General features: G+C 41.8%; 2 protein-coding genes across 8 annotated transcripts in view; one reads left to right on the forward strand and one right to left on the reverse strand.

Annotated features, from left to right (window-relative positions):
• Positions 1-13,688, forward strand: LOC112222249 (cytosolic sulfotransferase 2). Of its 2 annotated transcripts, none has more exons than XM_024384977.2 (8): positions 1-1,160; positions 7,670-7,808; positions 7,903-8,025; positions 8,204-8,304; positions 9,928-10,054; positions 10,148-10,245; positions 10,394-10,568; positions 13,393-13,688. In XM_024384977.2, exons 1-8 carry the CDS (start codon positions 858-860, stop codon positions 13,503-13,505), a joined length of 1,179 nt encoding a protein of 392 aa, XP_024240745.1. In that variant the 5' UTR covers positions 1-857; the 3' UTR covers positions 13,506-13,688. The 2 variants fall into 2 exon arrangements, with proteins under 2 accessions (XP_024240745.1, XP_024240744.1); XM_024384976.2 differs by lacking the exon at positions 13,393-13,688 and adding an exon at positions 10,692-11,020.
• Positions 11,360-27,469, reverse strand: part of LOC112222250 (cytosolic sulfotransferase 2) — a 21,773-nt gene continuing 5,663 nt past the window's right edge. For 5 of the 6 annotated variants that reach the window (XM_024384978.2, XM_024384979.2, XM_024384980.2 and 2 more), the window contains one exon: positions 26,308-27,234. In XM_024384978.2, coding sequence (XP_024240746.1) covers positions 27,134-27,234 — 101 coding nt within the window. In that variant the 3' untranslated portion in view covers positions 26,308-27,133. Of the gene's footprint in view, positions 13,677-26,307; positions 27,235-27,469 lie in introns of those variants that run through there. The other variant, XM_024384982.2, reaches the window with a different exon arrangement.

Below are 27,469 nucleotides of genomic sequence, written 5' to 3' on the forward strand. Positions count from 1 at the left end.
GCATTTTTTAGCATCTGGGACAGAGTAGGAGGCAGTTCACTCTGGGCACGCTATTCATCCAAAAGTGAAAATGCTGTCCCCTATCCCAAAAAAGTTAAAAGATTTTCAGTCTAGAGCACCAATAAAAGAGATTTCAAAATGGGAGAAGTTGGGAGCAATATATAGAAATGATATTTGGTATCATGATAAGTTGCCCATATTACCTAAGTCATTGTTTAGATATGCAGCAATATTGATACATGGGCAGAGCGATGGTGGAGGGATGGTGGGATGGTGGAGATAATAAGGAAGCACTTCATAGCATACGGGATCACAAATTACTTAAATGTGTTATTTGTGCACAGAATATTCACCAGGGTAGACAGAAAGTACCACAGGGAGAATATCCCCAGGCGAAATATCCTTTCCAACAACTAGAAATAGATTTTCTAGAACTCACTAAAAGTGAAGGAAAGAAGTGGTGTCTAACTATCATAGATAAATATACTAAATGGGTGGAAGCTTTTCCCACCTCCTCTGCAGATGCAATAAGAGTGGCTAAGGCATTATGCCAAGATATTATTCCTAGATTTGGTCTAGCAGAAACCATTTATTCAGACAGTGGGTCTCGTTTTTCTAATCAAATTATAGACAACATTGGACAGAAATTAGGTATAAATATGAAGAAACATTGTTCCTATCATCTGCGATCAGCAGGTCTGATAGAGCGCATGAAAAAAAGCAGGTTAAGAAAGACTCACATGAGCACAGGTAGAAATTGGGTGTAGTGCTTACCCATAGTGTTAATGACCATAAGGATAACCCCTGATAAAGATTGATTATCTCCATTCGAGAAAGTGTTCGGGAGGCCTTATAGGATGCCCGAGTCAGGAGAGCCCGAACAGGGTTATGCTGAATCAGAAAATACCATTACAGAACACATGAGGAAATTGTTTAGTAACCACACCCGTATGTCAAAGATTCTATGCCCAACAGGAGAGTTGCAGAGTAAGGTGACACACAAGATCCAACCAGGAGATTGGGTCTGGGTCCAATGCCTCAAGAAAAAAGACTGGAAACAGCCACGGTGGGAAGGACCATACCAGTTGCTACTTGTGAAAGCCTTTGCAGTACGAATAGCGGAAAGAGCCACCTGGGTCCATATTACACACTGCAAGAGGGTAAGACACGCTGACACTGTCGAACAAACCGAGTTAGGAGAAGAACCGAATACCAATAGGGTTCGGGGGTCACCTCTCAAACGGTGATTCCCTAACCCGCCCGATCCTCACTGTGTGCGTTCAATAGAAGTGGAAGTATGGGTTGGCCTCTAGCCAGTGACATGTTCTCTGGAAAGGGGTGGGGCTTTACAGGAGTACTGATCGGTCTGAGCTGTCTAATTGTGGGAGCCATTTTCCTAATACACCATGAACCACTCGAGAAGGTAGAAGGTGGTAACTTAACCCATAATGGGAAAGAAGAGGATTTAGCATTACCAAGATACCCGAGGTCACTTAATCTGGATAGAAAGGAGGTGAGAGTAGAGTTGGGGAAGGATGTGTCCATTGAGTTATATGTAGACCAAATAGGGTTCTTAACCTCCTGGCAGTCTAGGACTTTGACTTTTTGGGGAAGATATCTGTGTAGATCCCTGTGTAACTCCTGGAATCAGGTCATAGCTCACACAGAGAGAGAAGGCTAAGTAAATCCACATTCCCAATATACAAACAGATGGAGTATAGTGAAGGTCAGGGTTTTTGACTGCAATCCGGAGCAAGGGACGTATTGCATAAAGGTACAAATTACCATTAAAAATGTGAAGAAAGAGGATCTCGGGTTATGGTATGTTGGCTTTGACCAGAAAAGCATTGACACTAAGGTACCATTCCGGGTAGTGGAGGTTAGGGCTGGTGATAGATCTACAGCCAGCCAGGATACAAGCAATACCTCTAATAGAACGGACGTCACCCGTGGAGTCATCCAAAGTCAAGGACCGGTGAGGATAGTACAAACTAAAGATCTCAAAGAAGTTATAGAGGTAGAAACAGGGTTTGTGGATTCCAATTTGTGGATGGAGTGGATACAATATATAGCAAGGTCTATGGCTAAGGAAGAGTGTTATGCCTGTGGAACAGCTAAACCCCTGTTAACGACCATCCCGTTCCAACTTGATGGAACTAATTCACCTAGAGGGGTAGCGTGTATGGTAAAGCTTTTCATGAAAGTAGGAACGCCTGACAATGATAGCTGTACTGCTCTACATTATTTGTATCAAATCAAATCAAATTTATTTATATAGCCCTTCGTACATCAGCTGATATCTCAAAGTGCTGTACAGAAACCCAGCCTAAAACCCCAAACAGCAAGCAATGCAGGTGTAGAAGCATGGTGGCTAGGAAAAACTCCGTAGAAAGGCCAAAACCTAGGAAGAAACCTAGAGAGGAACCAGGCTATGTGGGGTGGCCAGTCCTCTTCTGGCTGTGCCGGGTGGAGATTATAACAGAACATGGCCAAGATGTTCAAATGTTCATAAATGACCAGCATGGTCGAATAATAATAAGGCAGAACAGTTGAAACTGGAGCAGCAGCACGGTCAGGTGGACTGGGGACAGCAAGGAATCATCATGACAGGTAGTCCTGGGGCATGGTCCTAGGGCTCAGGTCCTCCGAGAGAGAGAAAGAAAGAGAGAAGGAGAGAATTAGAGAACGCACACTTAGATTCACACAGGACACCGAATAGGACAGGAGAAGTACTCCAGATATAACAAACTGACCCTAGCCCCCCGAAACATAATCTACTGCAGCATAAATACTGGAGGCTGAGACAGGAGGGGTCAGGAGACACTGTGGACCCATCCGAGGACACCCCCAGACAGGGCCAAACAGGAAGGATATAACCCCACCCACTTTGCCAAAGCACAACCCCCACACCACTAGAGGGATATCTTCAAATACCAACTTACCATCCTGAGACAAGGCTGAGTATAGCCCACAAAGATCTCCGCCATGGCCCAACCCAAGGGGGGGTGCCAACCCAGACAGGATGACCACATCAGTGAATCAACCCACTCAGGTGACGCACCCCTTCCAGGGACGGCATGAGAGAGCCCCAGTAAGCCAGTGACTCAGCCCCTGTAATAGGGTTAGAGGCAGAGAATCCCAGTGGAAAGAGGGGAACCGGCCAGGCAGAGACAGCAAGGGCGGTTCGTTGCTCCAGAGCCTTTCCATTCACCTTCCCACTCCTGGGCCAGACTACACTCAATCATATGACCCACTGAAGAGATAAGTCTTCAGTAAAGACTTAAAGGTTGAGACCGAGTTTGCGTCTCTGACTTGGGTAGGCAGACCGTTCCATAAAAATGGAGCTCTATAGGAGAAAGCCCTGCCTCCAGCTGTTTGCTTAGAAATTCTAGGGACTATTAGGAGGCCTGCGTCTTGTGACCGTAGCGTACGTGTAGGTATGTACGGCAGGACCAAATCAGAGAGATAGGTAGGAGCAAGCCCATGTAATGCTTTGTAGGTTAGCAGTAAAACCTTGAAATCAGCTTTGAATTGGTTAGCAGTAAAACCTTGAAATCAGCTTTGAATTGCTTTGACAGGAAGCCAGTGTAGAGAGGCTAGCACTGGAGTAATATGATCACATTTTTTGGTTCTAGTCAGGATTCTAGCAGCCATATTTAGCACCAACTGAAGTTTATTTAGTACTTTATCCGGGTGCCGGAAAGTAGAGCATTGCAGTAGTCTAACCTAGAAGTGACAAAAGCATGGATTAATTTTTCTGCATAATTTTTGGACAGAAAGTTTCTGATTTTTGCAATGTTACGTAGATGGAAAAAAGCTGTCCTTGAAATGGTCTTGATATGTTCTTCAAAAGAGAGATCAGGGTCCAGAGTAACGCCGAGGTCCTTCACAGTTTTATTTGAGACGACTGTACAACCATTAAGATTAATTGTCAGATTCAACAGAAGATCTCTTTGTTTCTTGGGACCTAGAACAAGCATCTCTGTTTTGTCCGAGTTGTATCCCTATGTGTCTATTAGATCTAGGCTTCCCCCCTTCATAGTGGCAGGAGGAGACTATTATTGTTTGGCCCGGTACAATCCTCATGGGAAGGACTTAGGGGAGGTGGCTAGATGTAACAAGACTGAGAATGTCACAACTGATGTGACTATGAGGGATCTGACCGGGTGGTTGAGCTCCGAGGATTTCAGTCAAATAAAAAGACAGAGAGCTGATGTCTGGTGGTTATGTGGGTGAGTGGAATTATGGCCAATTCTACCTTCAAATTGGTCAGGCATATGTGCTCTTGTACTGTTAGGAATGCCTTTCACCCTCATCCAACATCATGACCTCATGCCAGTAAAGCGGGCAAGAAGAAGCTCTCCATCTGGGTCTTTTGAGGACAGAGTATACATTGACAATATTGGGGTTCCATGTGGGGTGCCAGATGAATTTAACTTCTTATTGCTGGGGGCAGTATTGAGTAGCTTAGATGAATAAGGTGCCTAGAGTAAACTGCCTGCTACTCAGGACCAGTTGCTAATATATGCATAGTATTAGTAGATTTGGATAGAAAACACTCTGAAGTTTCTAAAACTGTTTGAATGATGTCTGTGAGTATAACAGAACTCAAATGGCAGGCAAAAACCTGAGAAAAAAATCCAACCAGGAAGTGGGAAATCTGAGGTTTGTAGTTTTTCAAGTCATTGCCTATCGAATACACAGTGTCTATGGGGTAACATTGCACTTCCTAGGGCTTCCACTATATGTAAACAGTCTTTATAACCTTGTTTGAGGCTTCTACTGTGAAGGAGGGGGGAATGAGAGCTGATTGAGTCAGGGGTCTGGCAGAATGCCATGAGCTGATCACGTGCGCTCACGTGAGAGTTAGCTGCGTTCCATTGCATTTCTACAGACAAAGGAATTCTCCGGTTGAAACATTATTGAAGATTTATGATAAAAACATCCTAAAGATTGATTCTATACTTCGTTTGACATGTTTCAACAAACTGTAATATGACTTTTCGTCTGAACTATCGCCTGGACTTGCCCGCGCCTCGTGAGTTTGGATTGTGTACTAAACATGCAAAAAAAAGGAGGTATTTGGACATAAATGATGGACTTTATCGAACAAATCAAACATTTATTGTGGAACTGGGATTCCTGGGAGTGCATTCTGATGAAGATCATCAAAGGTAAGTGAATATTTACAATGCTATTTCTGACTTCTGTTGACTCCACAACATGGCGGATATCTGTATGGCTTTGTGCGCTTACTCAGATTATTGCATGGTGGGCTTTTTCGTTAAAGCTTTTTTGAAATCTGACACAGCGGTTGCATTAAGGAGAAGTTTATCTAAAGTTCCATGCATAAGACTTGTATTTTCATCAACATTTATGAGTATTTCTGTAAATTGATGTGGTTCTCTGCAAAATTAACAGATGTTTTGGAAGCAAAACATTACTGAACGTAACACGCCAATGTAAACTGAGATTTTTGGATATAAATATGAACTTTATCGAACAAAACATACATGTATTGTGGAACATGAAGTCCTATGAGTATCATCTGATGAAGATCACCAAAGGTTAGTGATTCATTCTATCTCTATTTCTGCTTTTTGTTACTTTTTGTGCATTCGTCGTAAAGCCTTTTAGAAAACAGACACTGTGGTGGGATTAACAACAAGTTTATCTTTAAATGGTGTAAAATATTTGTATGTTTGAGGAATTTTAATTATGAGATTTCTGTTGTTTTTAATTTGGCGCCCTGCACTTTCACTGACTGTTGTCATATCGATCCCGTTAGCGGGATCTAAAGCCATAAGAAGTTTTAAAGCTAGAAACCAGATATTAGCAGGGTTGGAGTCTAGCATTTTCTGGTGGTCAACTCTCAAAAATTAGATTATTTATATCTATTATAATCAACAGCGTTTCATCAACTACACCAGGGATGCGATAAAAGGGTTAGCAGAACAAACAGATGCACCTAGTGGCAAGGGGAACTCCTCCCCCCCATTCAGCTGAAAAGGTGGTGTGGGGAATTCAAAAATATTCTTTAGAAACATTTAACTTTCACACATTAACAAGTCCAATACAGCAAATGAAAGATAAACATCTTGTTAATCTACCTATCATGTCCGATTTTTTAAATGTTTTACAGCGAAAACACAACATATATTTATGTTAGACCACCACCACCACCAAAAAAAAACACATCCATGTTTCCCAGCCAAAGATAGAGTCACAAAAGCAGAATTAGAGATAAAATGAATCACTAACCTTTTGATAATCTTCATCAGATGACACTCATATGACATGTTACACAATACATTTATGTTTTGTTCGATAATATGCATATTTATATCCACAAATCTCGGTTTACATTGACGCCATGTTCAGAAATGCCTCCAAAATATCCGGAGTAATTACAGAGAGCTACGCCAGATAACAGAAATACTCATCATAAACTTTGACGAAAGATACATGTTCTACATATAATTAAAGATACACTCGTTCTTAATGCAACCGCTGTGTCAGATTTTTTTAAAACGTTACGAAAAAAGCCTACCATGCAATAATCTGAGACGGTGCTCAGACGTAAATATATTTCTCCGCCATGTTGGAGTCAACAGATATACGAAATTACATCATAAATATTCCCTACCTTTGATGATCTTTCATCAGAATGCAGTGCAAGGAGTCCTAGTTCCACAATAAATTATTGTTTTGTTCCATAATGTCCAATACTAGTGTCCAATTAGCTGCATTTGCTAGCACTTTCAGCTCACGTGCCCAAAAGCTGACGCTGGTCCAGGAGAACTCGTACGAAAACTTCAAAAATATATATTCCAGGTCGAATAAACTGGTCAAACTAAGTAGAGAATCAATCTTCAGGATGTTATTTTCATATATATCCAACAACCAGAGCATACGTTATCATCTGCAGCCAAATGGAACGATGGGGATATCTACAGACAAAGGCGCAACAGGGAAATTGCATTCTGCCAGGACAGTGACTCATTCCCCTCCCATTCGTTCAAAGTTCACACTAGAGGCTCCATTCCACGTTCTACTGAATGAGGACATCTAGTGAAAGGCGTAGGAGGTGCTAACAGATCCATATCTTATTTGGAAGTGAAGAGGCGATGACTTAAAATTAGACCCGCATTCAGAATTTCACTTCCTGTTTGGAAGATTGCCTGCCCTATGAGTTCTGTTATACTCACAGACATAATTCAAACAGTTTTAGAAACTTCAGAGTGTTTTCTATCCAATAGTAATAATAATATGCATATATTAGCAATCTAGGACACAGTAGGATGCAGTTCACTATGGGCACGCAATTCATCCAAAGTGAAAATACTGCCCCCTATCCCCAACAAGTTTTAATGACATGGCAGAATAGAATAGCATTGAATATGTTACTGGCCGAGAAGGGTGGTGTGTGTGTGATATTCGGATCAGCATGCTGTACTTACATTCTTAAAAACACACCTCCAGATGGATCAGTGACCAAGGCCCTGGCCGGTTTAACATTTGTAGGCAAACATATCAATGGAGCGTTATTCCTCTCTATGTTTGAATAATTCAACCATTTGGATCGCTAAAAGATTCTGTTCAAGTTTCATATCCAAGCTTAAACAATACTGTGGTGATCCTTGATCGAATACATGTCCGACTTTTACAGATGGAGCTGCCACCTCGACCAAAACTCTTTGACTTCCATGGAGTCTCCATGACCAACTACTTCACCGGCAACTGGGACAATGTACAGAACTTCCAGGCCAGACCAGATGACATTCTCATCGCTACCTACCCCAAAGCAGGTCTCTCTCAGTCTGAGGTTGATGTTTCATTAAAGATTGTGTTTGGGTTTGTGAATGACTGTGTACGTTTCCCCTATCTGTATTCCTCTCTTAGGAACCACATGGGTCTCCTACATTCTAGACCTGCTGTATTATGTCCAGACAGCCCCTGAGCGTCAGAGACCCATCTTTGAGAAAGTTCCTTTTCTGGAGTTGCTCATTCCTCTTTACCCTCCAGGTTAGAATAGAGCATTGTAAAACATAATCATACCACTCCCAATTTGTAATTCTTATGTAAAAAATGTATCTGATGTCTTCAAAGCAGTAACTAAAATCTTCAATATCATGACAGACACTGCTGAACAGTGATAATATCCATCCAACATTATTTTGCATTATTATATTGTTTGTCCTAGGGGTGGAGGTGCTGGACAAATTAACCACCTCTCCTCGGCTCATCAAGAGTCACCTCCCAGTCCAGTTGCTGCCCAAGTCCTTCTGGGAGCAGAACTGCAGGGTGCAGTATTTGCAACTTGTCCTCTGTTTCTCCACTATATAACCACTATATACACTGCTCAAAAAAATAAAGGGAACACTAAAATAACACATCCTAGATCTGAATGAATGAAATATTCTTCTTAAATATTTTTTTCTTTACATAGTTGAATGAGCTGACAACAAAATCACACAACAATTATCAATGGAAATCAAATTTATCAACCCATAGAGGTCTGGATTTGGAGTCACACTCAAAATTAAAGTGGAAAACCACACTACAGGCTGATCCAACTTTGATGTAATGTCCTTAAAACAAGTCAAAATGAGACTCAGTAGTGTGTGTGGCCTCCACGTGCCTGTATGACCTCCCTACAACGCCTGGGCATGCTCCTGATGGGGTGGCGGATGGTCTCCTGAGGGATCTCCTCCCAGACCTGGACTAAAGCATCTGCCAACTCCTGGACAGTCTGTGGTGCAACGTTGGTGGATGGAGCGAGACATGATGTCCCAGATGTGCTCAATTGGATTCAGGTCTGGGGAACGGGCGGGCCAGGCCATAGCATCAATGCCTTCCTCTTAGAAGGAACTGCTGACACACTCCAGCCACATGAGGTCTAGCATTGTCTTGCATTAGGAGGAACCCAGGGACAACCGCATCAGCAGATGGTCTCACAAGGGGTCTGAGGATCTCATCTCTGTTCCTAATGGCAGTCAGGCTACCTCTGGCGAGCAAAGAAATGCCACTCCACACCATGACTGACCCACCGCCAAACCGGTCATGCTGGATGATGTTGCAGGCAGCAGAACGTTCTCCACGGCGTCTCCAGACTCTGTCACGTCTGTCACGTGCTCAGTGTGAACCTGCTTTCATCTGTGAAGAGCACAGGGCGCCAGTGGCAAATTTGCCAATCTTGGTGTTCTCTGGCAAATGCCAAAACGTCCTGCACGGTGTTGGGCTGTAAGCACAACCCCCACCTGTGGACATTGGGCACTCATACCACCCTAATGGAGTCTGTTTCTGACCATTTGAGCAGACACATGCACATTTGTGGCCTGCTGGAGGTCATTTTGCAGGGCTCTGGCAGTGCTCCTCCTTGCACAAAGGCCGAGGTAGCGGTCCTGCTGCTGGGTTGTTGCCCTCCTACGGCCTCCTCCACGTCTCCTGATGTACTGGCCTGTCTCCTGGTAGCGCCTCCATGCTCTGCACACTACGCTGACAGACACAGCAAACCTTCTTGCCACAGCTCGCATTAATGTGCCATCCTGGATGAGCTGCACTACCGGAGCCACTTGTGTGGGTTGTAGACTCCGTCTCATGTTACCACTAGAGTGAAAGCACCGCCAGCATTCAAAAGTGACCAAAACATCAGCCAGGATGCATAGGAACTGAGAAGTTGTCTGTGGTCACCACCTGTAGAACCACTCCCTTATTGGGGGTGTCTTGCTAATTGCCTATAATTTCCACCTGTGGTCTATTCCATTTGCACAACAGCATGTGAAATGTATTGTCAATCAGTGTTGCTTCCTAAGTGGACATTTTGATTTCAAAGAAGTGTGATTGACTTGGAGTTACATTGTGTTGTTTAAGTGTTCCCTTTATTTTTTTGAGCAGTGTATAAATGCAATCTCTCTCTCTCTGCAGATAGTGTATGTGGCCCGTAATGCCAAGGACAGTGCTGTGTCTTATTTCCACTTTGACCGCATGAACAGGACACAGCCAGAGCCAGGAGACTGGAACAACTTCTTACAGAGATTCATGGATGGAAAGAGTGAGTAAATGAGAGAATAATGGAGTGATTGAATGAGCAAGTGATAATAGTCCCCATTCACACTATTAATTTGTCTACTCTGCACTTCCTCAGTGGTGTTTGGTTCATGGTACGACCATGTGACTGGCTGGTGGGAGAAGAAACAGACTCACTCAAAAATCCTCTACCTCTTCTATGAGGACATGGTTGAGGTGAGTAGAATACTGATGCTAGTTGTGTGTTACAGTAGTATTAAGATGCATCTAATGAGCTCAGTGCACACATATGCTCAAGAGCCATTTTAACTGCTGCTCTAGGAGGTTAGCTGTTTTTCCATCCAATGTGTATGTGATCCTACAGGATACGGGGAGAGAGCTGGACAGGCTGTGCTCCTACCTAGGTTTGTCTCCTTCAGCAGAGGAAAAGGAGAGGGTGAGAGGAGTAGTGCAGTTTGATAATATGAAGAAGAACAGCATGGCCAACTATTCCACCCTCCCAATCATGGATTTCAAGATCTCTCCATTCATGCGAAAAGGTAGACTTCTCCATTTCTCCCCTATACCTCTCTCTCTGTCAGTCGTTCCCTCCTCCCCTCTCTATATCCACCACCTTTTCTTTGCTCATGACTCTCTCTCTCTCCCAATCTCCCACTCTTCAGGAAAGGTTGGTGACTGGAAGAACCATTTCACTGTAGCCCAGAATGAACAGTTTGATGAAGACTATAAGATGAAGAACACCACCGTACAGTTCCGCACTGTAGTCTAGGGGTTGTGGTCAAGTTGATTGTCTGATTGTTTGCGGTCAGGTTGATTTATTGTTTATTTGGCGCATATGGACCTACGATAGGCTCGGCTGGGAGAATAGAATGGAGAAGAGCATTATTAAGCATCAAACATTGTTTTATGCTGTTTCAAAAATATACATACTTTGAAACTAACAATTCCTATTTGTATACTGTATACAGTACGACTAAACGTAATACATTAATGTTTGTTTGATTGTATTTATTTTTACAGGGACAGTGCACATGAATCAACGTTTGAGTAAAAGTTCTGGTTTCAGCCAGCCGGCTAATTTTCAACCGCAGTCCCTGGGCGGTTAAACACAATTACAATGCATACAATCAATGAGCACACGCAGAGCAACATAGGACAAGCAAGACATAGCATACAGATATTGCAACAATGCACAAAAAAGCAACAAGACCAAATCCATAAAAGCAACAAAGTGTTTCCACACCTCACAAGCTACAGACAACAGCCAAAATGGAAACCGGTAATACACAGCTTGTCATGGCCGTCGTTAAAGAAAGACCAAGGTGCAGCGTGGTGAGCATACTTTTTATTTTGTAAAATGTCATCAACAAAACAAGAAATAACAAAAAAAACAACCGTGAAGCTTACAAGGGCAATAGTGCCACTAACTCAAGTCAACTTCCCACAAAAGGAAAAAGGCTACCTAAGTATGATTCCCAATCAGAGACAACGAATGACAGCTGTCCCTGATTGAGAACCATACCCGGCCAAAACAAAGAAATACAAAAACATAGAAAATAGAACATACAATGCCCCCCCAAATCACACCCTGACAAAACCAAAAGAGACATAAAAATCTCTCTGAGGTCAGGCCGTGACACACCTAGGGATTATGTTCACAAATCTGATTGACCTTTAGCCATGTCTTCATGTTTTTTTGTGAAAGTGTGATACGTGAGAGTCAATACAGTAATGAATATGTAAATGGAGAAGAGCATTATTAAGCATCAAGCATTGTTTTATTCTGTTTCAAAAATATACATACTTTGAAACTGTAACAATTCCTACTCGTATACAGTATACAGTATGACTAAACACAATACATTGATGTTCATGTACTTGTACTTAAAATATTATGAAATGTCTATATGACCCAAAGCGGTCAAAGAGCCAGTAATTTGCACATACACACACCCTCCACGTTTCACAGCTGTATGTTCACTATGCCTGTCACTTGCACTGTAAAAAGTGGGATGGCGCTGTTGTTCATCTGAAGTGCTTCTACTGTTTAGAATGATAGAAAATTACACTTTGTATCTTCCAACCTACTTTATTCAATTTGCCTGAAATCAAATAATGTATTTTTTAGATCAGTGTGATTTTTGTTATTTAACGAAAGCTTCTAAATGGCTTCCAACAACTCATTCGCATGCACATTGAATAGCGGCAGGGGCAATGTAGTGGTGACAGCTTATCAGAAGAGTTGGAGGTGTGGCTAATGGGGGCTTTTTTTCCACACGTGAGAGTGAATGTCATTCCAGTAAATGTGGTCTATTGTATTTGATATTAAATGTTAAATTTCTACACTGCCAGCATCTGTAATGATACTTAAATAAATGCATATGGTACTATAAGTTCCTGATGAGGCTTTATGTTGGGGTAGCCAATGCTTGGTTATTATCTCCTCAACTACTGTATGAACATTTACCTGTGACATGACCTCCTCACCAGACCTCCTTACCAAGTAACATTACAGAGTATCTTTTTGTATTGATTGTGGTCGTCTAACAAGCAACCTGGCACTAAAAAAGGTTGATGCAGTAGGTGAAAGATGTGTACACGCCTCACACAGTGCCCAGGCACACACTCTGCAGCCTAGTCTCTGGTCAGGTTAGAGTTAGACACACATACACTGTTGAAATGTTATTTAGACAGTTTGTTGAAGACAATGTAATGCAGGATGTTTAAGGGCACAGAAAAGACAAATACACTATCTACCCCAGGACACTGCCCATTCAGTAGCCTATCAGGTGAGTGTGTGTGTGTGTGGTGTGTGTGTGTGTTTTGATGGAAGGTGGGGGATTGAATATGTTTGGGGTCAGGTTTGTAAACTCTTCATTCTTAGTGCTTGGTTTTATACAGTTTTACCCTTACATAACATCATCACTCCACTTTGTGAATCTTGTTGTCTTACTTAGTTTCCATTCTCTGATTAGCTAAAACATTGAGGCATAGATTCTATTGGTGGAGTGACATGCATACTCCTACTGGTGCCTAATCACTGATTAGCTAATGTTCCTGTCAAAGGTCTTCACATGTTCAGGCCGATGTTGTCTATGTATGATTAACCCATGTGCATGTCCAGTAGCCTTCATAAGATCAGACAAGGCCCAGACCAGTCACGTCTTGTTAGTCTACCTTGCCTCATCCACAAAGATTCTGCTTGCGTTTCAAGATCTCTACATTCATACGAAAAGGTATGAATGGGTATTTCTCCCCTATACCTCTCTCTCTGTCAGTCGTTCCCTCCTCCCCTCTCTATATCCACCACCTTTTCTTTGCTCATGACTCTCTCTCTCTCTCTCCCATTCTCCCACTCTTCAGGAAAGGTTGGTGACTGGAAGAACCATTTCACTGTGGCCCAGAGTGAACAGTTTGATGAAGACTATAAGAAGAAGATGAAGAACACCACCGTACAGTTCCGCACTGTAGTCTAGGAGTTGTGGTCAAGTTGACTGTCTGATTGTTTGTGGTCAGGTTGATTGATTGTGTATTTGGCGCACATAGACTTACGATAGGCTCGACTGGGGTGTCAGTCTTCCATTGGTCCACAGTTAACTGGATTATAGTGTTGAATATACAGGGTGAGGATCATATCGTATCATATCCTGGAGTGTGAATGAGAAAGATCATGAAGTGTCTTATAATATCATTTTTTGAGAATGATTGATGCTACTTTGAGATATGAGCTATAGGTTGAGAACTAAAAACAAAAGTAACATGAGGACATGCTGCACAGTACATTCTTAGCAATGTGAGCTATTTGTAAATCCTCTTGCCTGGTCTGTTTTTCAGTGTCTGAGAAAAAAACAGTGAGAGTCGATACAGTAATGAATATGTAAATGGAGAAGAGCATTGTTAAGCATCAAGCATTGTTTTATGCTGTTTCAAAAATATACATACTTTGAAACTGTAACAATTTTGTTTAACAAAAATACTGAGTGGAGGGGGAGCCAGGCCATTTAGGATCTTGAATACAAGACAAGCTTCGGTGTATTGCACAAGATTTTCCCAACTCAGGAGCTCATGCTTTCTGAGGATGTAACAGTAATGATAATGATTGGGCTTCCTATCAAGCACTTTGAGAGACTGTTTGTTATAGTCAGTTATAGGCAGTTATAGTCAATGAACTAATCACTGATCATAATCTTGATGTGATTGGCCTGACTGAAACATGGCTTAAGCCTGATGAATTTTACTGTGTTAAATGAGACCTCACCTCCTAGTTACAGTAGTGACCATATCCCCCGTGCATCCCGCAAAGGCGATAGCAAATTTCAATTTCCCCCCCCAAAAAATAAGTTTTCGTCTTTTGAGCTTCTAGTCATGACATCTATGCAGCCTACTCAATCACTTTTTATAGCTACTGTTTACAGGCCTCCTGGGCCATATACAGCGTTCCTCATTGAGTTCCCTGAATTCCTATTGGACCTTGTAGTCATAGCAGATAATATTCAAATTTTTGGTGACTTTACTATTCACATGGAAAAGTCCACAGACCCACTCCAAAAGGCTTTCTGAGCCATCATCGACTGAGTTTGTCCAACATGTCTCTGGACCTACTCACTGTCACAGTCATACTCTGGACCTAGTTTTGTCCCATGGAATAAATGTTGTGGATCTGAATGTTTTTCCTCATAATCCTGGACTATCGGACCACCATTTTATTACGTTTGCAATTGCAACAAATAATCTGCTCAGACCCCAACTAAGGAGCATCAAAAGTCGTGCTATAAATTCACAGACAACACAAAGATTCCTTGATGCCCTTCCAGACTCCCTCTGCCTACCCAAGGACGTCAAAGGACAAAAATCAGTTAACCACCTAACTGAGGAACACAATTTAACCTTGCGCAATACCCTAGATGCAGTTGCACCCCTAAAAACTAAAAATATTTCTCATAAGAAACTAGCTCCCTGGTATACAGAAAATACCCGAGCTCTGAAGCAAGCTTCCAGAAAATTGGAACGGAAATGTCGCCACACCAAACTGGAAGTCTTCCAACTAGCTTGGAAAGACAGTACAGTGCAGTATCGAAGAGCCCTCACTGCTGCTCAATCATCCTATTTTTCCAACTTAATTGAGGAAAAAAAGAACAATCCGAAATGTATTTTAGATACTGTCGCTAAGCTAACTAAAAAGCAGCATTTGTCACACCCTGACCATAGTTTGCTTTGTATGTTTCTATGTTTTGTTTGGTTAGGGTGTGATCTGAGTGGGCATTCTATGTTGGATGTCTTGTTTGTCTGTTTCTGTGTTTGGGCCTGATATGGTTCTCAATCAGAGGCAGGTGTTAGTCATTGTCTCTGATTGGGAGCAATATTTAGGTAGCCTGTTTTGTGTTGGGTTTTGTGGGTGGTTGTCTCCTGTGTCAGTGTTTGTACCACACGGGACTGTTTTGGGTTTTCACGGTTCTTGTTTTGTAGTTTATTCATGTATAGTTTCATTATTAAAGAACCATGAATTATAACCACGCTGCATTTTGGTCCGCCTCTCCTTCCCAGGAGGAATCCCGTTACAGCATTGCCCAAGTGAGGATGGCTTTCACTTCAGCAGTAATAAATTCATGAACTTCTTTGAGGAAAAGATCATGATAATTAGAAAGCAAATTACAGACTCCTCTTTAAATCTGTGTATTCCTTCCAAGCTCAGTTGTCCTGAGTCTGCACAACTCTGCCAGGACCTAGGATCAAGAGAGACACTCAAGTGTTTTAGTACGATATCTCGACACAATGACTTGACTTGCTGCACCCTCGACAACTACTGTGATTATTATTATTTGACCATGCTGGTCATTGTTGAACATTTGAACATCTTGGCCATGTTCTGTTATAATCTCCACCCGGCACAGCCAGAAGAGGACTGGCCACCCGTCATAGCCTGGTTCCTCTCTAGGTTTCTTCCTTGGTTTTGGCCTTTCTAGGGAGTTTTCCCTAACCACCGTGCTTCTACACCTGCATTGCTTGCTGTTTGTGATTTTAGGCTGGGTTTCTGTACAGAACTTTGAGATATCAGCTGATGTACGAAGGGCTATATAAATACATTTGATTTGATTTGATTTGTAGACAGACTGAATGAGTTTTAATGTTGTACAGCAAGCTTGGGCCCAACTAGACAAGCAGTATGTTAAGTGAGGGAGTATTATAGATTTGAAGTACAGTTTTGCTACCTCTGTAGTCAACCAATTTTGTATAAATCGGAAATGAGCTGGGTTGAATTTGGTTATTTGAATTACCTTTTTCATCTGCTTTTTAAAAGAGAGGTTGGAATAAAGTATGATGCCAAGCTACCTAAAATCAGATACCACCTGGAGCTTCTCCCCTGACACTTAGACGTCTGGCTCAGTAGGATCTGTTGCCCTCTTTGTGAAGAACATGCAGTTTTTTTTCACATTGATATGCAAACACAAGTCACTGAGCCAATTTGTAACCTGGACCATTACAGTAGTGAGTTCTTGTGCAGCTTGTTGTTTGCTCTTTGCATGCACATATATCACTGTATCATCTGCATATATTTGAACTTCAGACCCAGTACTGACAGAAGGCAGATCATTAATGTACAGGCTGAACAGGAGGGGCCCCAGTATTGACCCTTTGGGCACGCCCACATCATAGCTAAGAGTGGGCGACAGCTCATTGCTCACTCTGACACACTGAGTTCTGCCTTCAAGGTATGATTTCATCAATCTTAAGGCATCGGGGGCAAAGTTGAACTTGGACAATTTTGTGATGAGAATCTCATGGTTAGGCCTTCCTTAGGTCCAAAAACACAGCCCCAACAACGCCCCTTTTGTCCATCTTGGACTTCACATTTTCCAGAAGAAAGCATTTGGCCGTTTCCGTTGAGTGTTTCGCTCTGAAGCCAAACTGCATGGAGTGTAATGTGAAGGGGCTGTTGTTGAGGTGGGCAATCAGTTGTTCTGCTACACACTTTTCAACAACCTTCGACACCACAGGTAGTATACTAATGGGCCTGTAGTTACTCACGTCAGCAGGGTCACCCAATTTAAAGATAGGTGAAAGATATGTACACGCTTCACACAGTGCCCAGGCACACACTCTGCAGCCTAGTCTCTGGTCAGGTTAGAGTTAGACACACATACACTGTTGAAAAGTTATTTAGACAGTGTGTTGAAGACAATGTAGGAGGCACAGAAAAGACAAAGACACTATCTACCCCAGGACACTGCCCATTCAATAGCCTATCGTGTGTGTGTGTGTGTGTGTGTTCTTTGATGGAAGGTGGGAGATTGAGTATGTTTGGGGTCAGGTCAGGTTTATAACGGCATTCACAAACATAGGTTTGGTTTGTTCCTAGAAGAACTCGGCAAGGCGAAGCAAGCCTCGCATACTCCCTTAAAAAGCCATTCGCTTGAAAACAAGAAACAAGCAGAAATTCTACCGTCTGTCCTCTTGAGACGTCATATCAAAAACATAGCCAGTCTACTTCCTCAAGAAAGAATGTGTGCTTCAACAGCACACAAAAAAACATTGAATGCTGTCCAACACCAAAACGAACAAAAATTACACAAAATGTTGTCATAATATTTGCGCAAACTGTTTTGACTGGGAAGCATATGGTAAGCTTAAGGTAATAATAACTTCACTCAATTCTGTGTCCAGCTGCCACCTAGTGGTGAATTTCTGGTAATGTAAGTGCCCCTGGTAATGTAGTAGTGACACATGAGATACCGAGAGGGAGAGCAGAAATGCCCATCAGCTCTGTAGTAGATCCAGAACAAACCAGACCCTTTCCCTCAAGTGAAAAGAAAATGATGGAAGAGAGAATGGGGAGGAGATAGGAAAGGAGGAACACAGAGCACAAATTACCATTTGAAAGGAAACACTTTGAAGCTTGTGGGAATGTGAAATTAATGTAGGAGAATGTAACACATTAGATCTGGTAAAAGATTATACAAAGAAAAAAATATATATGTATTTTTGTTCTGTAACATCTTTGAAATGCAAGATAAAGGCCATAATGTATTATTCCAGATCAGGCACAATTTATATTTTGTCCACTACATGGCAGCAGTGTATGTGCAAAGAACCATTGCACATCTGTTCTAAACGTTGTATCAACACTCCCCAATTGTGCATAATTTGTTAATTAATACATTGTCAAGTTCATAATTGTGCACTCTCCTCAAACAATAGCATGTTATTATTTCACTGTAATAGCTACTGTAAATTGGACAGTGCAGTTAGATTAACAAGAATGTAAGCTTTCTGCCCATATCAGATATGTCTATGTCCTGGAATTTTGTTTGTGACTTACAACCTAATGCTAATCACGGTAGCCTACGTTAGTCTCGTGGAGGACACACCGATCCCGTAGAGGTTAACAGTGACAGGAACACCAATAAAAATGGTCTGGAGTTAGAGGCATTATCAGAAGCATGTCAGTTACCCAGTAAATTAACAGTGGGGAAATGTGAAGCTCATACTAGTCGTACAGATAAAATCGCCACAAGTCATCGTAAAGCAGACAAAATGACAAAGGCGGCTGCCTCTGTAAGAGAAAGTGTTAGAGAACCATATGTATATATTGTGGTTTCCTTACGATGAGAAATTGGCTAAATTTGCCACAGTAAAACATATTTTGGGTTGAAGATTCTTGGCGAAATGCCAGGGGAATGGATCCTAAAGGTAAAACATTTAAACTATTTGGCCAAACACTCCTTGAAAATGCAGAAGGCCTTAGGGTTTGTTTAAATCATTCAACATTTTATGTGGTTTTATTTTTAAATAAATTTATGTTTGATTGTGTCTTATTCTGGAATGGAATTCTACAATGTATAAAAGAGTGGAGGGGTCACGAGGAACTAGTATAGGGCTTACTAAACCTAAAATTAACTTTACATTTTTTATGTGGTGTGGTGGTTATGGAGAATCATGGGGAAAAGGAGACCAGTGAATCGTTAGACTCAGTGGAGAGATACTGTCGCCGTGTTGTGGGATGTATTGGATGGGGTCTTCTCAATGCAGTTAAATTGGGTATGCAGGAGGATGGAAATGTTTTGAAGAGGTATTTAAATGGTTTTCGGAGGACAAGGAAAGGAAGGCAGAGGAAACGTTTTAATGGTGTAGAAAGCCCTGTATACAAAAAAATCCTAATGAGAATTGATCACCCTCATTAGAAATTGACGGAACAGGGGGATTTCATTATAAAATTCATGAGAAACACCATTCTCTAGCCAAATTGTATCATTACTTTAGGAGATTATTATTAATTCCATAGGGAGTTATAAAGAGTTGCAATTCTAAGTTGATTAGTTATTCAAATGTGTTTATTTTTTATTTAACATGCTTTTGTTTAATCATGAGGTCCTTGGTCTTTGGGGTACTTATACAGTGGTACTGTGTTCAGGCTTCATATAGAAAGGAAAATATATGTTAACCTTTCTAGCGCAGGCGGAACCCCTCGACAACATTCCGCTGAAAAGGCAGCGTGCGAAATTCAATTTTTTTTTTAGAAATATGTAACTTTCACACATTAACAAGTCCAATACAGCAAATGACAGATAAACATCGTGTTAATTAATCTACCCATCGCAGAAAAAAGCACAACATAGATCAAATGAATCACTAACCTTTGATGATCTTCATCAGATGACACTCATAGGACTTGTTACACAATACATGTATGTTTTGTTCGATAATGTGCACATTTATATCCAAAAATCTCAGTTTACATTAGCGCCTTACGTGCAGTAATGTTTTGATTCCAAAACATCAAGTGATTTTGCAGAAATACTCATAATAAACATTGATAAAAGATACTAGGGTTATTCACAGAATTAAAGATAGACTTCTCCTTAATGCAACCGCTGTGTCAGATTTCAAATAAACTTTAAGGAAAAAGCATAATCTGAGAACGGCGCTCAGAACACAAGACAGTAAAAGGAATATCCTCCATTTTGGAATCAACAAAGTTAGAAACAACACCATTGTAATGATCTTCTTCATCTGATGAGGAGTATGAAAGATCGGACCAAAATGCAGCGTGGTACGTGTCCATGTTAATATTTATTTTAACTCAGAACACTAAGACAAAATAACGAAAATAGACCAACACGAAACAGTTCTGTCTGGTGCAGACAACTAACCACAAATCATAGTGGGAAAACAGGCTGCCTAAGCATGGTTCTCAGAGACAACGATTGACAGCTGTCTCTAATTGGGAACCATACCAGGCCAAAACCAGAAATACAAAACATAGAACAAAAACATAGAATTCCCACCCCAAATCACACCCTGACCAAACTAAAATAGAGTCATAAAAAAGGAACTAAGGTCAGGACGTGACAACCATAAATATTCACTTACCTTTGATGATCTTCATCAGAAGGCACTCCCAGGAATCCCATGTTGACAATAAATGACTGATTTGATCCATAAAGTTCCATCATTTATGTCCAAATAGCCACTTGTTGTTAGCGTGTCCAGCCCAGTAATCCATCTTCATGAGGCGCAGGCACTTCATCCAGACAAAAACTCGAAAAGTTTCATTACAGTCCTTTAGAAACATGTCAAACGATGTATGGAATCAATCATTAGGATGTTTTCAACATAAAACATCAATAATGTTCCAACCGGAGAATTCCTTTGTCTTCAGAAAAGCACTGGAACGAGAAGTAACACTGTCGGGAGCACGCGTCATGAGACCAAGGCTCTCTGCCAGACCACTGACTCAAAGAGGTCTCATGAGCCCTTCCTTTATAGTAGAATCCTCATTCAAGTTTCAAAAGACGGTTGACATCTAGTGGAAGCCCTGGGAAGTGCAACCTCATCCATATCTCAATGTGTATTTGGTAGGCCAAGCTTTGAAAAACTACAAACCTCAGATGTCCCACTTCCTGGTTGGATTTTTCTCAGGTTTTCGCCTGCCATATGAGTTCTGTTATACTCACAGACATCATTCAAACAGTTTTAGAAACTTCAGAGTGTTTTCTATCCAATAATAATAATAATCATATGCATATATTAGTATCTAGGACAGAGTAGGAGGCAGTTCACTCTGGGCACGCTATTCATCCAAAAGTGAAAATGCTGCCCCCTATCCCAAAAAGGTTAATTGAGGATAGGGGAGACGCTAGCGTCTCAACTGGCTAATTTCCAGGGGAAATGCAGAGCGCCAGATTCAAAATGCTATAAAAGTCAAACTTTCATTAAATCACACATGTAAGATACTCAATTAAAGCTACACTCGTTGTGAATCCAGCCAACATGTCAGATTTTTTAAATGCTTTTCGGCGAAAGCATATGAAGCTATTATCTGATAGCCTGCAACCATCCTCACTAAAAGGTAAACAAAGGGGCTAGCGTAGCAAGCGCTACACAAAACGCTGAAATAAAATATAAAATATGCATTACCTTTGACGAGCTTCTTTTGTTGGCACTCCAGTATGTCCCATAAACATCACAATTGGTCCTTTTGTACGATTAATTCCGTCCATATATATCGAAAATGTCAATTTATAAAGCGAGTTTGATCCATAAAAAACAGCTTAGAAAAACGCAACGTCACTACAAAATATTTCAAAAGTTGAAAACTATAATTTTTGCCAATATATTTGAAACTACTTTTGTAATACGTTAGGTATTTTTAAACGTTAATAATCCATCAAATTGTAGACGGGGCAATTTGTATTCAATACATGAACAAAAAGAAAAAGCTCTGCTCCCCACGTCTTGTGCAACTCACAAATGTGTCCCCTGTTCCGAGTTGGCCTACTTCCTGTTAAAACCTCTTAAAGCTAGGGGGCAGAATTTTCACTTTTGGATAAATAGCGTGCCCAATTTCAACTTCCTGCTACTCATGCCAAGAACATAAGATATGCATATTATTCATAGATTTGGATAGAAAACACTGAAGTTTCTAAAACTGTTTGAATCATGTCTGTGAGTATAACAGAACTTATGTAGCAGGCAAAACCCAGAGGACTAACTGTTCAGAATTATTATTATTTTTTCCCATCTCTCTTCCCTATATTGTCTTGCCATTGGAAATTTAATAGGAACATACTTGCAGTTCCTACCGCTTCTACACGATGTCGCCAGTGCATGGAATATGGCTGAGGATATTTCTTTGTCTTAATGCATGGTGGGAATAATTTGACCGTAGACAGTGTGTGTAAACCTCACAACCCTCCCTAACCAGCTGAAGAAATAGCGACAAAGGCGTGCAATGTGAGACAGTGACTTTTACCACTCCTATCTGAGTCCGAGCCATAAACCAGGGCCGGGGTGCTGAGAGCTCGTGTGGAGTGAGCGTGGAGAGAGAGAACAAGCTCAGGTGAGAGACTCGTGTATGTGGGAGAAACGGAGGTATCTACATGGATATTAAAATTGGGAGATTATCAAGGGCCATGAAATGTGTTTGGCAAAAGTTACATGTGCCGTTGGGAAAATGAACTGTATACGATACCTGAAGAATACACGCTGGAATGATGTGACGGGTGAAGGAAAGGAGGGGTGGGGTTATACGCCATGTTAACTCTTTTTTTCTTTGTATTGTTTTTGGTGAGTTGCATATTTATTAAACATGTGGAACACTAAGTACGCTGTGCCTAAGTACGCTGGCCCCACACACCAGGCTTCTGCGACGACCCCTAGTCCAGAGCCTCCTGCGAGGGTTCGCAGTCCAGAGCCTCCAGCGAGGGTTCGCAGTCCAGAGCCTTATGTTATATTTTGTGTGTCTTTTTGTTGCTTTCCAAATCTTGTGCTATCACTCTCTTAGGAACCAGAAGGGGAAAGTGGAGAAACTAAGGCTGCGCCATCTGCCATTGAATGAGACCGCAGCTTCAGCTGGAATGGCATTTCGTTGTGTGATCATAGTTCGGAGGCCATAAGTTTCTGAATTTGTACACCTCGCGGTGACTGTTCATTCTTTGTTCATTTGTTTGTTTGTTTAGTTAACGTTTTATAATAATTTGTTATTTTTTTATTCATGTTTTATTGTCATTGTTTATAGATTTATTAGTAATTTCCATGTTTATATGAATTGAACATTAGGATGCTATTGTTCAAGAGGAGGGACAGTTGGAATCAACACTTTGAACATTGAGATATTAAAGACATGATAGATCAGACGCATAGTATATTAAGTGGGATATATATATCTGGATGGGAGAAATGTTGAGTTGTCTGAATACAGCTGTACAGAACATTTGGGAAGAATTTAACTTGGTTAACAAAATGACATTTCCCTCTTGTTGTCCCTAGTGTTAGGTACTTATTTTTCTAAGTAAATAACTCACAAACACTAGAGAAGCTTTAAGCAAAACAAGTTTTTTTTACATTTTATAAAATGTATTACAAATAAAAAAAACTGAAATATCACATTTACATAAGTATTCAGACCCTTTACTCAGTACTTTGTAGAAGCACGTTTTAGCATCAATTACAGCCTCGAGTCTTCTTGGCAATCAAATCAAATTAGTCAACTGTGCCAAATACAACAAGTGTGGACCTTTCAGTGAAATGCTTACTTACGAGCCCCTAATCAACAGTGCAGTTTTAAAAAATATGGATAAGAATAAGAGATAAAAGTAACAAGTAATTAAAGAGCAGCAGTAAAAAATAACAATATATACAGGAGGGTGCCGATACAGAGTAAATGTGCGGGGGCAACGTTTAGTTGAGGTGGTACATGTAGGTAAAGTGACTATGCATCGATGACACCAGAGAGTGGCAGTGGTGTGGAGTGGGGGGGGGGCAATGCAAATAGTCTGGGTAGCCATTTGACTAGATGTTCAGGAGTCTTATGGCTTGGGGGTAGAAGCTGTTTAGAAGCCTCTTGGAACTAGACTTGGCGCTCCGGTACCGCTTGCCGTGTGTGGTAGCAGAGAGAACAGTCTATGACTGGGGTGGCTGGAGTCTGACAATTTTTAGGGCCTTCCCCTGACACCGCCTGGTATAGAGGTCCTGGATGGCAGGAAGCTTGGCCACAGTGACGTACTGGGCCATTCGCACGACCCTCTGTAGTGCCTTGCAGTCGGAGGCCGAGCAGTTACCATTCCAGGCAGTGATGCAACCAGTCAGGATGCTTTCAATGGTGCAGCTATAGAACCTGGATCTGAGGACCCAAATCTTTTCATTCTCCTGTGTGGGAATCGTTTTGTCGTGCCTGCTTCACGACTGTCATGGTGCGCTTGGACCATGTTAGTTTGCTGGTGATGTGGACACCAAGGATCTTGAAGCTCTAAACCTGCTCCACTGCCCCGTCGATGAGAATGGGGGCGTGCTCGGTCCTCTTTTTCCTGTAGTCCACAATCATCTCCTTTGTCTTGATCACGTTGACTGAGAGGTTGTTGTCCTGGCAGCACATGGCCAGGTCTCTGACCTCCCTATAGGCTGTCTGGTTGTTGTCGGTGATCAGGCCTACCACTGTTGAGTCATCGGCAAATTTAATGATGGTGTTGGAGTTGTGGCTGGCAGTGCAGTCATGAGTGAAAAGGAAGTACAGAGGGGGCTGAGCACGCACCCCTGAGGGGCCCCTGTGTTGAGGATCAGCGTGCCGGATGTGTTGTTACCTACCCTTACCAACCTGGGGGCAGCCCGTAAGGAAGTCCAGGATCCAGTTGCAGAGGGAGGTGTTTAGTCCCAGGGTCCTTAGCTTATTGATGAGCTTTGAGGGCACTATGGTGTTGAACGCTGAGCTGTAGTCAATGAATAGCATTCTCACATTGGTGTTCCTTTTGTCCAGGTGGGAAAGGGTGGTGTGGAGTGCAATAGAGGCTGCATCATCTGTGGATCTGTTGGTAGGGTATACATATTGGAGTGGGTCTAGGGATTCTGGGATGATGGTGTTGATGTGAGCCATGACCAGCCTTTCAAAGCACTTCATGGCTACAGACCTGAGTGCTACGGTTCTGAAGTAATTTAGGCAGGTTACCTTAGTGGGCACAGGCACTATGGTGGTCTGCTTAAAACATGTTGGTATTACAGACTCAGACAGGGAGAGGTTGAAAATGTCAGTGAAGACACTAATTAACCTGAAAGCGTTGCTGTATCTAAGTTAATGTGGAAAAGTTGAATTTTGTCTCATTGGTTGGAACAAATCAGTTTGTGTATTATCCCAATTAACGACCCAGAAAAGTAGGATGGCAATTTAACATATTTATTAGATTGAACGAGAAAATGATATCCAATCAGTTGAGATTGGGTGGATACCATACAGTGTAACCTGAAGTATTTAAAAACAATTACTGGTGATTCTTCACCACCAGAGGTCACTGATAGCACAAGCTGAAATCATACGGGATTTCCACCCGGCTCGCGATTTCACTTTCAACAAAGGGGAAAACAAACATGTCTGCTCCCCCTTTTGTTAGCTTAGCATTTGGTGCAATGCTTAGCTTCACTTGTGCGGGAATTCCACTTCCCAGCACAAGGAAATTTCCCTCCAACAATGGACCAGGTTTACTAGGTGACGTCTCACATTTCAACGATATGTTTCACGATGTTGACCGGAACGCGCAGAGAACAAAGAAATACACCGTTGGTCTGGAGAGATATTTAACTGCTTCGGTGAATCCATATATGGGGCGGCAGGAAGCGTAGTGTTTAGATCGTTGGTCTTGTAACAGAGAGGTTGCAAGATCGACTGCCTGAGCTGACAAGGTAAAAATCTGACACTCTGACCGGCAGTTAACAAGGCAGTTAACCCACTGTTCCCAGGCCGTCATTGGAAGTAAAAAGGTGTTCTTAACTGACTTGACTAGTTAAATAAAAGGTAAAAAAAATATATATAAAAAAAACTACTCATATTTCCATCGGCTCGCCCCATGTCCTCCCTTAAAATACTACTAGCGAAGACAGAAATAACACTACGTTGTGGCCCAACGCGTCTATTCCTTTAGAATACCTAAACATCGGCCGGTTCATATGCACTAGCTCGTAGTATTCGTTAAAACCCATACAAACTGACTTCCGTCAGATATACAACACAGGAGTGGTTCTCTCCCTACCAGTATCTGGGTGAAAAGGAAAAACCACACACATTACCCTCTCAACAATTATCCTGCCAAAAGCTTTTATTGGTGTAAACACATCTTGCTACCCAATTGCTATGGAATGAATTCAAAAGTGAGGCCTAGTTTTATCTTAGATTCCTCACAGGGGGCGCCAAATATGTTGTAAAGTAGTGTCATTAATGTGATGACTGCTGTTTATCGAATAATTAGCTATGATTAAATCATGTAATCAGGTAATCATTAACTCAGTAACCTGGGGCACCATGGGAAAAGTCTGTTTAATGAGTTTCCGTTTGCCAATATAACTCAAAGAATATCAGAATATTGATTTTACAGCCTAATTAATTATTTTCCTCTACAGTCTCATCCTGAACGTCGCATAATTTGTAAATCTGCACCAACCCGGGTCTGACTAAATCATTCCGTACCACAACAAGCTAAATGATAATATAAGATAGACAAACATACAGTCTAGACTATTGATTAGAACTTAGTACAATGAAACAGGTCCCTAACGGACCAACACAATATGACACGTTACACAAGATGGGGATTTAGAAAGAGACAGAGAGAGAGAGAGAGTGCACGAGAGAAAAGCACACTTGGATACATTTGTAAACTATGCTTAGTTTAGCTCGAACACCTTGCCCTGAACTGCCGCTCTTATGGGTCAGAATTATAATGATGTAATTACTTGTTGAAGGTCTCCATTGCATTTCTCTTCCTGGACTGAGTTCATCTTAGGAGGTATAGCCGAAGACCTCCTTCTCCTATTTTGGCACCTTCTTCGTTACTGGGTGTAAGTCTCTGATTGTCCACACAATGTCAGTGTCCTTTCTCTTAGTGGTCTGTTCCCTTGCACTCGTTCTGTGAGAGTGGACTTCTGAGGAGGCTAATCAGTCGTGTCGACCCTCCTAGCTTGAATAGGAGGACCGTGTAGACAACCGATGATTTGAAGAGAATAACTGGCTGGTTCGTCTTGAATTCCCCTTCTTAGATACAGTAATCAACCATAGCCTAGATTGTTAATAGGTTTCTTTGTCCTCTTCCTCGTGTTGCGTTTGTGGGGTCGCGACTATCTTAGATCACAATGCAGCTGTGGTCCGTTTTAGTGTGATATGTGGGTCACAAAGGGGTGTTTCCGTCTTTACGGCAAATTCTCTGGGGCACATTCCAATCCTCCACACTGAGAGGACAAAAGATGTGTCTGCTGTCTTAAGATTTAAAATGGGAGTGTGGTGTCATAACCCCCCCATCAATCCCTCTATACCTCTCTCCCTCTGCGGTGGTGAGAGATCTCTCTGTAGGACTGTGATCCACAGTAACCTGACCCGCACATGCCAGTCATGGCAGGTGGCAAGTACCAAATTTGCCCTGAACTCTGAGGATGCAGAGCCACTCTGTAAAATCCCTGGCCCAGG

This window comes from Oncorhynchus tshawytscha, linkage group LG22 (assembly GCF_018296145.1).
Source record: "Oncorhynchus tshawytscha isolate Ot180627B linkage group LG22, Otsh_v2.0, whole genome shotgun sequence".
Lineage (NCBI taxonomy): Eukaryota > Metazoa > Chordata > Actinopteri > Salmoniformes > Salmonidae > Oncorhynchus > Oncorhynchus tshawytscha.